Source organism: Pan troglodytes, chromosome 5 (assembly GCF_028858775.2).
Source record: "Pan troglodytes isolate AG18354 chromosome 5, NHGRI_mPanTro3-v2.0_pri, whole genome shotgun sequence".
Classification (NCBI taxonomy): domain Eukaryota; kingdom Metazoa; phylum Chordata; class Mammalia; order Primates; family Hominidae; genus Pan; species Pan troglodytes.
Genome location: NC_072403.2, coordinates 170,337,301 through 170,353,151, shown reverse-complemented (window position 1 = coordinate 170,353,151; position 15,851 = coordinate 170,337,301). Strand labels below are relative to the sequence as shown.

General features: G+C 41.3%; 1 protein-coding gene and 1 pseudogene across 10 annotated transcripts in view; one reads left to right on the top strand and one right to left on the bottom strand.

Moving 5' to 3' along the window:
• TULP4 (TUB like protein 4) overlaps nt 1–15,851 on the bottom strand; it is a 277,110-nt gene that overhangs the window by 194,757 nt on the left and 66,502 nt on the right. For 7 of the 10 annotated variants that reach the window (XM_016956541.4, XM_016956549.4, XM_054686966.2 and 4 more), the window contains one exon: nt 3,130–5,349. The exons of 1 other annotated variant lie outside the window; for it this stretch is intronic. In XM_016956541.4, coding sequence (XP_016812030.1) covers nt 3,130–3,381 — 252 coding nt within the window. In that variant the 5' untranslated portion in view covers nt 3,382–5,349. Of the gene's footprint in view, nt 1–3,129; nt 5,350–6,914; nt 7,053–10,598; nt 10,721–15,851 lie in introns of those variants that run through there. 2 more of the 10 variants (XM_054686965.2, XM_016956543.4) reach the window with 2 other exon arrangements.
• The window catches only part of LOC739918 (signal recognition particle subunit SRP72-like), a 67,718-nt pseudogene continuing 61,375 nt past the window's right edge, over nt 9,509–15,851 (top strand).

The following is a 15,851-nucleotide window of genomic DNA, read 5'->3' as shown; positions in this document are numbered from 1 at the left end:
TCACTCATAGGTGGGAACTGAACAATGAGAACACTTGGATACAGGGCGGGGAACATCACACATGGGGGCCTGTCGTGGGGTGGGGGGCAGGGGGAGGAATAGCATTAGAAGAAATACCTAATGTAAATGATGAGTTAATGGGTGCAGCAAACCAACACGGCACATGTATACCTATGTAACAAACCTGCATGTTGTGCACAGGTACCCTTCAAAAAAAACCAAAAAAGTAAAAATGCAATGTGGAAAAATCATGCAAAACAGTTTCAGCAGTGAGACAGCCAGACTACTGTCTGTGAATTGGAATCTTCTCTTTTGTGGTAGGCAGAATTCTAAAACCACACCCCCTGGTGTGCACACCCAGTGTAATCCCCTCCCCAGGAGTGGAGGTGAGCATGGCCGGCTCAGGGGTGCCATTTTTCAGACACGGAAAGTCAGAAAGATTTGAAGCTACAGCAGATACTCTCCTCCTGGCCTTGAAGAAGCAAACTGCATGCTGTGGAGAGGGCCACATGGCTGGGACTAGTAAGGCCTCTAAGACCGGAGGTCCTCAGTCCTACAACCACAAGGAACTGATTTCTGCCAACAACCTGAATGAGCTTGGAAGAAGGCCCTGAGCCTCAGAGGAGCTAGCAGTCCTGGCTGGTACCACGTTTCCCAGCCTGGGAGACCTAAGCAGAGGCCCCAGACATACCATAACAGGGCTTCAGAACTACAGAACTGTGAGACTAAAAATGGGTAACGTTTTAAGCCACCAAGTCTGGGGTGATTTGTTACATAAGAATAAAAAAAAAATTTGAAGAGTACAGATATGTGTGTGTGTTGGGGGGGGGGAATATGTGTGCATGCCTGTATGTATATGCCCAATATATTATTTGTAAAACATAATTTCTTGCATAAAACCACTGTTTTTAATGGAAAAAGTTCAAATTCAAAAGAAGCTTCTTCATAAATTAAACTCAGTGGAAAAATGAATCTCAAAATACTCTTGGCCTTACAACTAAAACTTTCATACATTAATGATGAGGTGTAAATAGTACAACCACTTTGGAAAACAGGCAATTTCTACTAAACCTAAACACATGCAACACTATGACTTAGAAATTCCACCTTCTGAATGCACAGGTCCATACAAAGACACGCACACAAACGTTCATAGCAGCATTAGTCACAACAGCCAAAAACTGGAAGCAATCCAAATACCCAGGAACAGGAGAAGAAAAACACCAGGTATCTTCCTTCAGTGGACAATTCACATCAGTTAAAAAGAACAAACTAATAATATACACAACAGGGATGAATCTCACAGACATCACGTTGAGTGAAAGAAGCCAGACACAGAGAGTATGTAATGAAGGATTCCATTTCCATTAAGCAGTGACAGAAGTCAGAATATGAGTTACTTCTCAGGAGGGGCGTGCTAGGATCTGCATGTTTCCATCCCTACAAAATTCAATGTTGAAACCTAATCCCCATGTGGTGGTATCAAGAGGTGGGGCCTTTGGGAGGTGATCAGGTCTTGAGGACTCTGCCCTCATAAATGGGATTCCTACCCTTGTAAGATAGGCCCAAGGAAGCTTCCCTTGCCCCTTCCACCATGTGAGGACACAGGAACGAGGTGCCATTTATGGAGGAGAGAGCCCTCACCAGACACTGAAACTGCTAACATCTTGATCTTGGACTTCCCAGTCTTCAGAACTGCAAGCAATAAATTTCTGTTGTTTATGGATTACCCAGTCTAAGATATTTTGTTTCAGCAGCAGGAATGGATTAAGACAGAATGTAAAATCTGGGAAGGAGCACCAAGTACCTGTAACTGGTGCTGGAAATGCTCTATATTTTGATATTGTTGGCGCTTACATGGGTGACTGCATATAAAAATAATCGAGAGTTAAGTTTAGTGCACCTTACTGAATGTTAATATTGCTATGATCTCAACGTTTGTGTGCCCCCAAAATTTGTATGGTGAATCTCCCTAAGTGATGGTAATAAGAGGTAGGGTCTTTATAGGAGGTGATTAAGTCATGAGAATGGAGCCCTCATGTATGGGATTAGTGGCCTCATAAAAGAGGCCTCAGAGACACTCTCATCCTCTTTCCACCAAGAAGAAATCAAAAACTCTACCATACTAGCCCCGGATCTTGAGACTTTCAGCCTCCCGAACTGTGAGAAATAAATTTCTACTGTTTATAAGCCACCCTGTCTATATTTTGTTATAGTAGCACAAATGGACTAAGACCTATACTTGAAAAAATTCCTGCTCCTTTACAGTAGCTATTTAATAACCATTTAATGACATTTTTAAGATGCCTGAAATAGTCATGGATTCCTCATTTTAAAAATACCCAAATAAGCTAGTGAAGAGTAAAACATGAATATTGCGAAGGTGCTATACAAGCAAAACTTTGCAAGAAATTACCAGTCACGCTCTTCTTTAAAACACAATGCCTAACACTTAAGTATTGCTCAATAAATGTTGGTTGCATGAATTTCATAATCCCACTGCTTATATTTTACAAGCCCAGAGGAATCTACATGTACAAATATATGGCATAATAGCCTCAATATAATATACCCTATACATGTGAAAAACTATGGTTTTTGTCCATTAACTACTTCTTTACCTCCAAGTAAGAAAACATACAAGCCAAGTGTTAAGCCATCACCAAAGGAACGTAGATGTTAACCGTGCAAGGTAAAGGCAGCACCACTTTCATTTTTCACACTGTCAGTGGGACATCAGGGATGGGGGTAACTCTTTGCCATGTAGACTTGGAGCACGAAAAGTTGGTTAGGATCATCTAATTTAACCCCCCACCCTGGTTAGAAAGCGCCCTGGCCTCCCTACTGCTGGGCGTCTTCCCACTGCCTGGACCCTCTAAGAGAGACAGTGCAGGGAGAAGACAGCAGGGGTGCCAGGGACAACTGACCCACTTGGGGAGGGGCAGCCTACTGTGAACTATGTCCATCTTAGCATCTTTTCTGCCAGAGAATAAGAGACAGAACTCACAGCATGGGAAGTCTCACTAGGCAGCAAGTCTATGAAACTGAAATGAAGGAAGTTTCAAGTCCACAAGGGGCTCAAAAACACCACTGGAAGTGACCAAGAAGTGAAACAAAACCACAGCTCACCTCGCTATTGTGGCCCCGGAGGTTGAAATTTATCCTCTGTGGAGTACTCCTGTCCCTGCGACAGTGACTAGAGGTGAAAGTCACCCCAACCACTCCTCGCCCGTTGCCCGTGGCCAGCCAGCCTTCCTCATAGTAGCGTCTCCTGCACACAGGCTTCTCCTTCTCACTCTTGGGGACACGCCCCTTCCAGGACAGGCACAGGATGTTGGAGTCGCTGCAAAGCACAGGCCCATGTTCCACTGCTGCATACATACTTTCTTCAATGAACTGTTTTACTTAAAAAGTAATGTTAATGCTGTGAAATTTAAACCAATTTCTTTCATTGGTATATGTGTTTTTGTGGTTGGCTTGCGTTGCTTTTTTCCCCCTTTAATTAAGACTGACCTGAATCTAATTAGAAGGTCAGTATTTTATAAAGATCCACCGAATGCATAGTGAAAAAATTCCTCTATAAAAGATGATGGCAGTCTTCTAAGAAAAGGTAATGCTTAAAAAAACATGGGGTCCATTTTTATTTTCAAGTTCTCAGAGGAAGAACGTGCTGATCCTTTGGAGAAAGAGCATCGTTAATTAAGTGGTGATCAAGAAACGGTTTTCTTCTTTTTACTCCACTTGGTTATTCTCATTCAGCCTGAGATTCCAGTTTAGTGTAATATGATTCCAGAGACAAAGGGTTGCAAATACATAGATTTCAAGTAACTTAAGGCTTTAAGAATCCCTCTAGCTCGAATTTTTCTCTTCAAAAGTTCGGATGCAGAGACAGAATACACAGGATCATCTTCCTTCTGAAGCCACCCTCTAGCATGTTTCCTGAACTAGACAAATTTCTGCTGCTAAAGCTGAAAAAGATTGCATAAAGGGAAAAAAAGGCACACAAACCGTGCAAAACAGACCAGAGTTTGTGCAGACAAGAGTCCAAATTTTAGGAAGAAAAACAGACTCTCTCCTTGTTGTTTCAGAACCAGAAACTTTCCACCTCAAAGCTTGGCCCTGTGTCCCCGGGGAACGCAGGGCTCCATCGGACTACTCCTCCACCAGCCGGCGCACCCCTCAGTGCCATAGAGGCTAGAAAGAAGGCCCCTTCACTCAAGAGGCAGAATGTTCCAGCGCTCTTACAGTGGTCCCAGTGTTTGCCCTGGGTGAGTCTTAAATCCTCTTGCTGACAAAATAGAGCCACGTCGCAAGATTTTGTTTCTTTTGCTCGTCTCCCTTCTCGCTCCCCCAGTTAGCACTCCCCTTTTCTGCTCCTAAAGATCTTTTTCCATCTTGATGAAAAAAGCTAATCTTAGAATTAAGTCCATCAAGTAATCTTCTCATACGCAAGTCTTCTTGGACTTGACAGGGAAGTTAATCCCTTAAAACAAAAGCAGAAGCCAGAGTCAGATTCCCCTAGCTGTCTCCCTAGAGAGTGATCGTGTTTTGCTGATGGGTGCTTTCCTGTTCACATTCAGAGACTGTCTCCAAACACCACACCACTAGTCCAAAAAAAAAGAAAGCTTTGCTTGGATTTTCCTTGATATTTATTTAATAATTATTGGTTTCAATTGCTATTTTACAATATTATCCTATAGATGCAGGAAAAAAAAGGGGGAAATAATAAATTAAAATTTCTCAAATACAGTTAATTAAGATAGGCAAAGGAATCAGTTCATTATTCAAACTTGTCCCATCATACTTGAACTTGCTTTCCTCTAGCCATAACCACAGTAGGAGTTACTTTTCAGTCTAGAGTTTTAATCCGTCCAAATCACCAAACCCACTGAAAAATAAAGTGCAACAAACACTGTGTGAGCCGCTGCAATGTTTGAAATCACACTTCTTTCTCAGTCACCTTCTCACTTAGTTCCTTCTTTAAACTGGAGAATATTTTTGTGGTTTAATCTGCGCAAATTTTTTTTTCTTCTTTTTGCAGACTTTCTTTACCCGTGCAGACCATATGGAAAATTGGCCATTAGTGATGTATTTTTCTCCCCGGGCTCCTGAGCCCAGTGGTGTCAAGTTGCTCCATCTGATTCTTAAATTAATTTTCATCAGTTGTAAAACTCTCAAGTGTGCACAAGAATGAGCCTGTCTTCCCGTGTGAATGTGTAAGTACAGAAAGAAGGTTTTAAATGCACATAGACACACACTCTTCAACTGCCATACGAAGCGTCTGCTTCCCCAGTCATTTCAGGAACCATCAGATTATTCACGGCTGGGAGGCCCTGGAGTCTTACAAATCTGTTTAAAAAAAAAAAAAAAGATATAAAATTTAAAAACTTTAAAACACTGGAAAATAAAAGTTTTAAGAATAATTGCTGAAACTGAAATGAGAGACCCATCTTTACACTTACATCAAATGGAGCTACTGACTGCACTGAATAGTAAAATCCAATAGTGAAAGGATACACCTCACCAGACTCAAGACAACACACAACAAATGAGAGTTCTGCCTGCCACTGATCGTTGTATTCAATTTGTCAGCAGCTGGGCACATCTGAATGAAATCATAACTGTCATTCTTCCACACTGAACTGTACTTTCTAAGACTCTGAACTCCGAATGTGAGACTCTACCCCTCCAGAGACCATGGTCGCTGTTTAAGCAGGCATCCTCAAAAAGGAGACTGAAATGACTCAGGCAAGTTATCTGGATTGATTTTTTCACGATTAATAAAAGATATTCCCTCAAGACACAAAGCAGTAAGGGCCTTTAAAACTCATCCGTCCCTGATGGCTGGCAGGTCTCGGAGCAAAATGCAGCTGTTTTCTAAGCTTTTAAGTGGTCTACCAGCAATAAAGTTCTAGAGAATCTCTCTCTAGCAAATCCATTCCATCTTCTTCCTACTGCCTGAAGTCCAGGCTGCATCACATCCTCTACAAACACGAGAACACTCTGTCCCTAACTTACTCATCCTCCCTGCCCTCCGGCCCCGCCAGTCCTTCCAGAAAGCAGAGTGGCCTTTCTCAAATTCAGCAGACTCTCTCAGTCTCCTGGGGCAGCTGAAGCAGCCCAGCCCCACCCCACAGGAACTGGACACTGCAAGGGAAGGGAAGGGCCCAGGTGTTCGCATTTCTAACAAGCTCCCAAGAGATGCTAATGCTGCTGGGAACCAGGCTTTGAGAACTACTGGCCTGTAGCATCAAGTCCCAGCAAAAGACTCTACTTTCATCATAATACTAGGACATAATTTGCCTTCTTCCGTGTTCACATTTGTATCCATGGTGCAAAATCAACAGTGGGTCAAACTGCAAGCTCTTTAACACTAATCAAGGTAGAGGTACCAACTGCACCAGTAGTCACAGATTAAAAAAAAGAAAGAAAAAAAAAAGCCAGCCTCACTTAAGAACATCTTTGATACGGCAGTAAAAATTATTAATTTTATTAAATATCAGCCCTTGAGTACATGGTTTTTAATACCCTTGTGTCCCAAAATAGTAGGTACACATAAAGTACTTCTGTGGACTACTGAAGCACCATGGTAGTCCCAGGAAAAAGCATGTATTATACAGTTTAAGTTGCAAAATGAACTGCTTGCTTTTTTCATGGAATACCATGTGACATGGTTTGAATGTTTGGCCCCTCCAAATCTCATGCTGAAACGTAACCCCCAGTGTTAGAGGTGGGGCCTGGTGGGAGGTGTTTGGATCATGGGGGCAGTCCCTCATGAATGTCTTGGTGCTGTCTTCTGACAGTGAGTGAACTCTCACGATACCTGGTTGTTTAAAAGAACGTAGCACCAGGAGTTCGAGACCAGCCTGGCCAACATGGTGAAACCCTGTCTCTACTAAAAATACAAAAGTTACCTGAGCATGGTGGTGGGCACCTGTAATCCCAACTACTCAGGAGGCTGAGGCAGAAGAATTGCTTGAAACCGGAAGGCAGAGGTTGCGGTGAGCCAAGATCGCACCACTGCACTCCAGCCTGGGCGAAAGAGAAAAACTCCGTCTCAAAAAAAAAAAAAAAGTGTAGCACCTCCCACCTCTCTTGCTGCTCCCACTCTAGCTATGTGACACGCTAGTTCCTTGTCACCTTCTGCCATGTTTGTAAGCTTCCTGAGGCCTCGCCAGAAGCAGATGCCAGCACCATGCTTCCTGTAAAGCCTGCAGAGCCATGAGCCAATTAAAACAATTTTCTTTATAAATTACCCAGTCTCAGGTATTCCTTATAGTAATGCAAATGGGCTAATACCCCAAGTTTACTAAAAAGTATGAATGACAAATTATGGTTGTTCCAGCTGGGATATTTGGCCGACATTTTCTTGAACATGAACAAAGTAAGCCTGCCACTTTAAGGAAAACAACTAACAGAATTTGTTGTTGAAAATAAAAACTGAGCTTTCAAGTTAAATTTAGATGTTTGCGAAAATCAGCACTCATCACTATGAGCTTGCGAGCTCCCCATGTAACTGGGGGTGATGTTAATAAATGTGAATTTTTTTATTTTTTATCCCATATTTCATTATATATCAATATTTGGAAGACTCACATACTTGGTAAACCAATATTTTCCAAATGACCAACAAAGATGATAGAAATTATACTTGAGTAAAAGATCCATTCAAGGTACAAGACTTTGGGAGGCCGAGGCGGGGGTCACCAGAGGTTAGGAGTTCGAGACCGGGCTGGCCAACATGGTGAAACCCCATCTCTACTAAAAAATACAAAAATTAGCTGGGTGTGGTGGCAGGTGCCCGTAGTCCCAGCTACTCGGGAGGCTGAGGCAGGACAATCAATTGAACCCAGGAGGCGGAGGTTGCAGTGAGCCGACATCACACCACCGCACTCTAGTCTGGGTGACAGTGAGACTCCGTCCCAAAAACAAAACAAAACAAAAAAAGTGCAAAGAAGACAAATGAATTTTAATGTAACCAAGGATGAAAAATTCACTGATATATTTCATTCAAATTCTACATTGCAACTAACCTTTGAGAAACTACCACTTGTTGAATTTTAGTGTGGTTATCAAAGAAAAACATCCATGATTATCTGAAGACTATTAAAATCCTCCTTTCTTTTCCAATTATATATGTGTGTGAGGCTGAATTTTCTTCATATACTTCAACAAAAATGACATATTGCAAGATTAAATGTAGAAGCAAATATGAGAACCTAGCCATCTTTAAGTAAGCCAGACATTAGATATTGCTGCCAAAATATAAAACAATACACTCTTATTATTAAATGTTTTAGTTTTAGGACAAGCAGTTGTTTTCATAAAAATATATAACTTATTTAATGGGTTTATGTTTTTAATAAATTAGGGAATATTTTTTAATTTATCAGTTTTATTTTATTTTTTTGAGAGACAGCCTCACTCTGTCGCCCAGGCTGGAGTACAGTGGTGTGATCACAGCTCACTGCAGCCTCAAATTCGTGGGCTCAAAAAAATCCTCCCACCTCAGCCTCCTGAGTAGCTAGGACCACAGGTGCATACCACCACATCCAGTTAACTTTTGTATTGTGTGTAGAGACAGGGTTTCGCCATGTTAGCCAGGCTGGTCTCGAACTCCGAGGCTCAAGTGATCCACCCCTGCTCAGCCTCCCGAAGTAGCTGGGATTACAGGTGTCAGCCACTGCACCCAGCCAGTTTTAATTTCTAATATGGTAAATATCAACAGATAACCACAAAAACAAAAGTTCCTTTGGACCTTCAATAATTTTTATGAATATAAAGGAGCCCTGAAACAATAAAGTTCAAAAATCACAGACATATACTAACTCTCTAAAATGTAAATCTATCTTTCCTTCTTTATTTTGAAAAGGAGTCTCACTCTCACCCAGACTGCAGTGCAGTGGCGCAATCTTGGCTCACTGCAACCTCCCTCGAACTAGGCTCAAGCAATCCTTCCACCTCACACTCTTGAGGAGCTGGGACTACAGGCGCACGCCGCCATGCCCGGCTAACTTTTTGTACTTTTTGAAGAGACAGGGTTTCCCAATGTTGCCCAGGTTAGTCTCAAAAACTCCTGGGCACAAGTGATCTGCCTGCCTCAGCCTCCCAAAGTACTGGGATTAAAGGCATGAGCTACAGCACCCAGCCAAATGTAAATCTTAAATAACTATTTTATTAAGGTATATAGGATAAATTTCCACAGTAAAAGCACAGTGTTCCATTTCACATATACTGTTAAGGTTTTTAACCAAACTTTAAAAATATCTTTAAAATCATAAAACGCCATATATGCTAGACAAATATGGCAGTTTTTTTAAATTCCACTTTATTATGATTCAAAATGCATAATGGATACAAAAATCTAACAACAAAAAAGAACAATCAAAGCTTCCGAATTCCTGAAAGGCTGGTGCCAATTTTATCAATACCATTAACAAAAATGAGTGGTGTTGGGCATTTCACTTCCTTTCTTTCTACCTTTTCTCATAAAGATGAGAAAACGAGAATGGTAACTAAACTGATTAAGTTTCCAAGGAATGATAAGAATATTGTCAAATCAACACTAGTAAGGGGGGTTGGTATAAAATGATTAAAAAGCAACTACCAGATTGAAAGCAGAAACTTGAACAGATATTTGTATGCCAATGTTCATGGCGGCATGATTCACAGTAGCCAAAAGGTGAAACCAATATAAATTACTTTTTTTTTTTTTGAGACAGGGTTTCCCTCTGTCTTTCAGGCTGGAGTGCAGAGACGTGATCACAACTCACTGCAGCCTTGAACTCCTAGGCTCAAGCTATACTCCCACCTCAGCCTCCCAAATAGCTGAGACTACAGGTGCATACCACCAGGCTAGCTAATTTTTTTTTTTTTTAATTTTTGGTACAGACAGGGTCTTATTATATTGCCCAGGCTGGTCTCAAACTCCTGGGCTCAGGCAATCTTCCCACCTCAGCCTCCCAAAGGGCTGGAATTACAGGTGTGAGCCACCACACCCAGCAACAACCCAAATGTCCACTGATGGATCAACGGGTAAACAAAATGTGGTATATGTGTACACACACACACACACACACACACGCACACACAATGAAATATCATTCAGCCTTAAAAGGGAGAGTAATTCTGGTACATGCTACCAAACGGATGAACTCTGAGGACATTATGCTAGGTGAAATAAGCCAGTCACAAAAAGACCAATACCTTATGACTCCAGTGATACGAGGGACCAAGAGTAGATAGTAGTAGGATTCATAGAAACAGTAAGTAGAAGGGTGAGTGCCAGGGGCTGAGGGGAGGGGAAATAAAAAGTTAGTGTTTAATGGGTATAGAGTTTTAGTTTTGTAAGATGAAAAGAGTTCTGGAGGCAAATGGTTGCAAAATAATGTGAATGTACTTTAATACCACTGAACTGTACACTTTAAAAATGGTAAAAATGGGCTGGGCACAGTGGCTCACACCCATAATCCCAACACATTGGGAGGCTGAGGCAGGAGGATGGCTTGAACCTAGGAGTTTCAGACCAGCATGGACAATATAGCAAGACCCCGTCGTTACAAAAAATAAAAAAATCAGCCAGACATGGAGATGCACACCTGTAGTCCCAGCTACTTGGAAGGCTGAGGTGGGAGGATTGCTTGAGCCCGGGAACTCAAGGCTACAGCGGGCCATGATCACACCACTGTACTTCAGCCTGGGTGACAGAGTGAGACCCCATCTCAAAAAAAAAAAAAAAAAGATAAAATTGGTAAATTTAATGGTATATATATTTCCCCTCAATTTAAAAAATGAGATAAGTTGGTTAAAAAGCAACTATTCATATAAAGTCTTTCAATAACAGATTGAAAGTAAATATTACTCTGCTTGTCATTATGATGTTTTTTACCCTGAACACTGTTAACACAGGCCCAAGGGCAATCCTGGGTGTTTTCATTAAGAATAAATAATGCTGACCTCCACAGATATTATTAGAAACAAACCTGTTTCTAATAATTACAGCTTATTTTCAGAACATTCCTGTATATCAGTACAAAACCCATACCTGCTTTTAGGATATTAGAATCTCAAACCAAAGAATACATGTGTCTCATTGAATTAATGACCTGCTAGGGTTCTAGATGCCAGTAATGAAACACATAAGATGCTTCCCACTCTAGCTTCCATACAATCCAGTTCTAATGGCAAAGAAGGAGCCCCAGAACTTGCTTGGAAAGTTCAACCTAGGGACAGGATGGTGTATCAGGTATGTTAGATACCCATAGATTAATCAACCAATAAATCTTCATTAAACAGCTATTAATATTATTAATATTATACACAAGGCCCCTGTGCTGTGTTCTCTCCCTCTCTTGTCCCCAGTTAGATATTCTACTTTCTAACTTATTTTCACTACAATTTATTTTGTGTTATCTGATTCCTGTTTTCCACCAACACAGATAAAATTTACCATCGGGAGTGGAGAGGTAAAAAAGCATTTTTGGTTTGTTTTGTTTTCTAAACCGTTTGAATTAACGTTAGAGACTGGAGATAAATTAGGGAAGATATTTTCCACTTACACAATTTTAACAGAAACATATTCATTACAAGTTGTAAGAATGCAACCACTCTGGAAAATAGTTTGGTATTACTAGTATTACTGAAGACGTGAATACCCTGCAAATAGCATTCCCACTCCTGAGTGTGCGCACCAGAACACAATGTCTGTGAGTGCTCAAGGGGAGGTAGATATAAGGTATTCACATACAAAGTATTCACAGCAGCAGGGTTTACATCAGCTCCAAACTGAAAACAACACAGACCCTTACCAGTAGTTCTGCTTTTGCCCTTTGCCTTGTGATCTTTGTTGGACCCTTATCAGTAGTTCTGCTTTTGCCCTTTGTCGTGTTCCCTGAGAAGCATGTGATCTTTATTAGACCCTTATTAGTAGTTATGCTTTTTACCCTTTGAAGCATGTGATCTTTGTACCTACTCCCTGTTCTTACAACCCCCCCCCTTTTGAAATCCTTAATAAAAACTTGCTGGTTTGAGGCTCAGGCGGGCATCACGGTCCTACCGACATGTGATGTCACGCCCAGAGGCCCAGCTGTAAAATTCCTCTCTTTATACTGCTGTCTTTATTTCTCAGCCGGCCAACACTTACGGAAAATAGAACCTATGTTGAAATTCCTGTTTCCACTCTGGCTGGTGAGTCAATTGCTCAATTACTTTTACTACCTAATATTGTTTTAAACAAAGGAGATAAGACACGGGGTCCTAGGATGGGCTCTGACAGTGAAAAAGCCGCTTATTGGATTAATGTAATTTCTGAACAACAGCCCACCTGCACCATACGCATTCAAGGAAAAAAGTTTAAGGGCCTACTAGATACTGGGTCTGATGTTTCTATTATTTCCTCTAATTTATGGCCTTCCTCCTGGCGTAAACATCCCACTAACATAGAACTAGCAGGGATTGGAAAAGCTGATGAAGTTCACCAGAGCACATTTATCTTGCCTTGCACTGGCCCTGAGGGTCAAAAGGGTAAAATTCAGCCTTATATCATGCCAATCTCCACTAATATTTGGGGTAGAGATTTGCTGACACAGTGGGGGGCTGAAATTAATATTCCACATAACTCTTACAGTGCTCCCAGTCAAAATATAATGGAAAACATGGGGTTTGTTCCCAGACTCGGTCTCGGTCCAAGACATGAAGGAATTACTAAACCTCTTCAAGTTACTGTAGAAGAGGGCTGGTTTAGGTCATCCTTTTCAATGACAGCCACTGCTATGCCTCCCTACAATGAAAATCTGAAACACCTGTTTGGATTGAGCAGTGGCCACTCTCTCAAGAAAAACTGGAGGCTTTAACTCAATTGGTTGCTAAACAGTTACAACTTGGAAATGTGGAACCTTCTCTCTCCCCCTGGAAGTCTCCTGTGTTTCTAGTAAAAAAGAAATCAGGCAAGTGGAGGATGGTAACTGATTTAAGGGCCATTAATGCTGTAATTAAACCTATGGGAGCTGTCCAACCCAGCATGCCTGCCCCTGCTTTAATACCTAAGAATTGGCCTCTCATAGTTATTGATCTTAAAGACTATTTCTTTCATATTGCTTTACATAAATCGAATTGTGAAAAATTTGATTTTACTGTACCATCTATCAATAATCAGGAGCCTGCAGCTCGTTATCAATGGAAAGTACTTCCTCAGGGAGTGCTGAATAGCCCTACCATCTGCCAGCTTTATGTTGGACAGGTGCTTTCACTAGTTTGAGCTCAATTTCCCCAGGCCTATATTCTTCATTATATTGATGATATATTAATCACTGCCCCCACTGATAAAGAATTGACTGTTAACAATTTTTGAGCCATCGTGTTAAAGAGGCTGGATTACACATCGCTCAGGATAAAATTCAACAGACCACTCCTGTTCAATATTTAGGAATGGTGTTCGATAAAGAATATATTCAACCTCAAAAGGTTCAGATTAGGAGAGATTCTTTGAAAACCTTAAATGATTCCAAAAACTTTTAGATAACATTAATTATTTAAGACCTACTTTAGGCATTTCAACATACGCGCCATCTAACTTGTTTTCTATGCTGTGTGGAGATTCCAATCTCTGCAGTCCCAAGACTTTCACCCCTGAGGCTTCACTAGAACTGGAATTCATGGAGGAAAGAATCCAAACTGCCCAGTTGTCTAGGGTACAGCCGTCTCAGCCTTTTCAGCTTCTGGTTTTCCCTTCATTGCACTCCCCTACTGGGCTAATAGTTCAACATAATGACTTAGCGGAGTGGTGTTTTCTTCCTCATTCTGTGTCAAAAACTTTGTCTGTTTATCTGGACCAAATGGCCACCCTAATTGGACAAGCTCGGTGTAGAATACTTAAATTTTCCAGATTTGATCCGAGTTTAATTGTGGTTCCTTTAAATCAACTCGAAGTTCAGGCCACTTTTCAACATTCCATACTGTGGCAAATTCACTTGGCTGATTTTATCGGTGTTGTTGACAATCATTATCCAAAAACAAAAAACTGTTTGATTTTATAAAAATGACTTCTTGGGTGGTCACTCGATTGACCAAAGATCAGCCCATTCCTCAGGCCATTACAGTGTTCACTGATGGCTCCAGTAACAGAAATGCTGGTTATGTGGGTCCTACAGACAAGCTTATTTCTAACCCTTATACCTCTGCTCAAAAGGTAGAGTTAATTGCTGTAATTATTGCCTTACAGGATTTCCCCAAACCTTTAAATATTGTCTCAGATTCTGCTTATGTTGTACATGCCACTAAAAATATAGAAACCGCTACTATCAAACATATTGGTAATTCTGAATTGGCTTCTTTATTTTCAAGGTTACAACAGGCGGTTCGCCAACGTAGACACCCTTTCTATATTACACATATTAGATCTCATACCACTCTACTGGGACCCATGTCTGCTGGTAACGATAAGGTCGACTGGTCTCTATTGCAATCCGAGAAGCTCAGGAGTTCCATAATCTCACTCATGTCAATGCTGCTGGATTAAAAGATAAATTTGCTCTCACCTGGAAGGAGGCTAAGCTTATTGTCCACCACTGCCCTCAGTGCCAAGTTTTTGTACTTCCAAATCAGGAACCTGGCATTAATCCCAGAGACCTACCTCCTAATGATTTATGGCAAATGGATGTGACTCATGTTAGCTCCTTTGGCAGAATTTCACATGTACATGTTTCTGTAGACACCTTTTCAGGTTTTATTTGGGCTACTTGCCAAACGGGAAGGCACAGCCAATATTAAAAGACATCTGTATTCTTGCTTTGCAGTTATGGGGCTTCCATATCAAATAAAGACAGACAACGCCCCTGGATATGTTAGTAAGGCTTTTGATTTATTTATGCAACAATGGGGAATTTCCCGTATTACCAGAGTCGCTTACAATCCTCAGGGACAAGCTGTGGCGGAACAGGCCAATTGCACTTTAAAAACTCAATTGTCCAAACAGTCTGAGCAACAAAAGCATAATTTAACCACTCCCCACTCCCAGTTACATTTAGCATTGTTTACTTTAAACTTTCTAAATGTTCCTAAAGACATACTCTGACTGCAGCTGAACAGGCAAAAAATTCTCCCTAAATGAAGGCAAGCCAGTGTTAGGGAAAAACTCCCAGACCAATACCTGGGAAGCTGGAACTATTACAACGTGGGGAAGAGGGTATGCTTGTGTTTCACCAGGAGATCATCAATCCCATCTGGGTGCCCACTAGGAGACTTAAACTTCGTGTGAATACTGACAATAAAAACCATAGGGAAGAGACGTCCGCGTCAGAGACCGCCTTCATACCTGGTGAGATCTGTGCCGACTCCTCAGAAACTGGCACGCCAAATTAAAATGGGTGTGGTTCAATCCTCCCTAATGGCAACAGAGACCCCTCTAACTAATCCCACTTCTCCTAATTCCCTTTTTCTCCTTAAGAACCTAAAAATCTCACCATTTCTATTAGCCTGAAAATAACATCCCCCTGTTCTTCTCTTCCTCCTTTAGCACTGGATCTGACTTATAATAGGTTTTATTTAATAATTCTCCCCATTACACTTTGTCTTACCAGTTTCCCCTCAAACTGATTTACCTGCTACACAAAATTATTCTTATTAGGCTTATGTGCTTTTTCCCCCACTTATTCAATCTCTCACCTGGATGGATGCTCCTGTGGAAATCTATGCTAACGATATTGTGGGTGGCTGCCTGGAGCTACAGATGAACATTGCCCTGCTCAACCAGGAAAAGAAAGCACTGCATTTAATGTTACTATGGGTTATAAATACCCTCCTCTGTGCTTTGGACATGCACCTGGTTGTATCCATCTAGAAACTCAAGTCTGGGC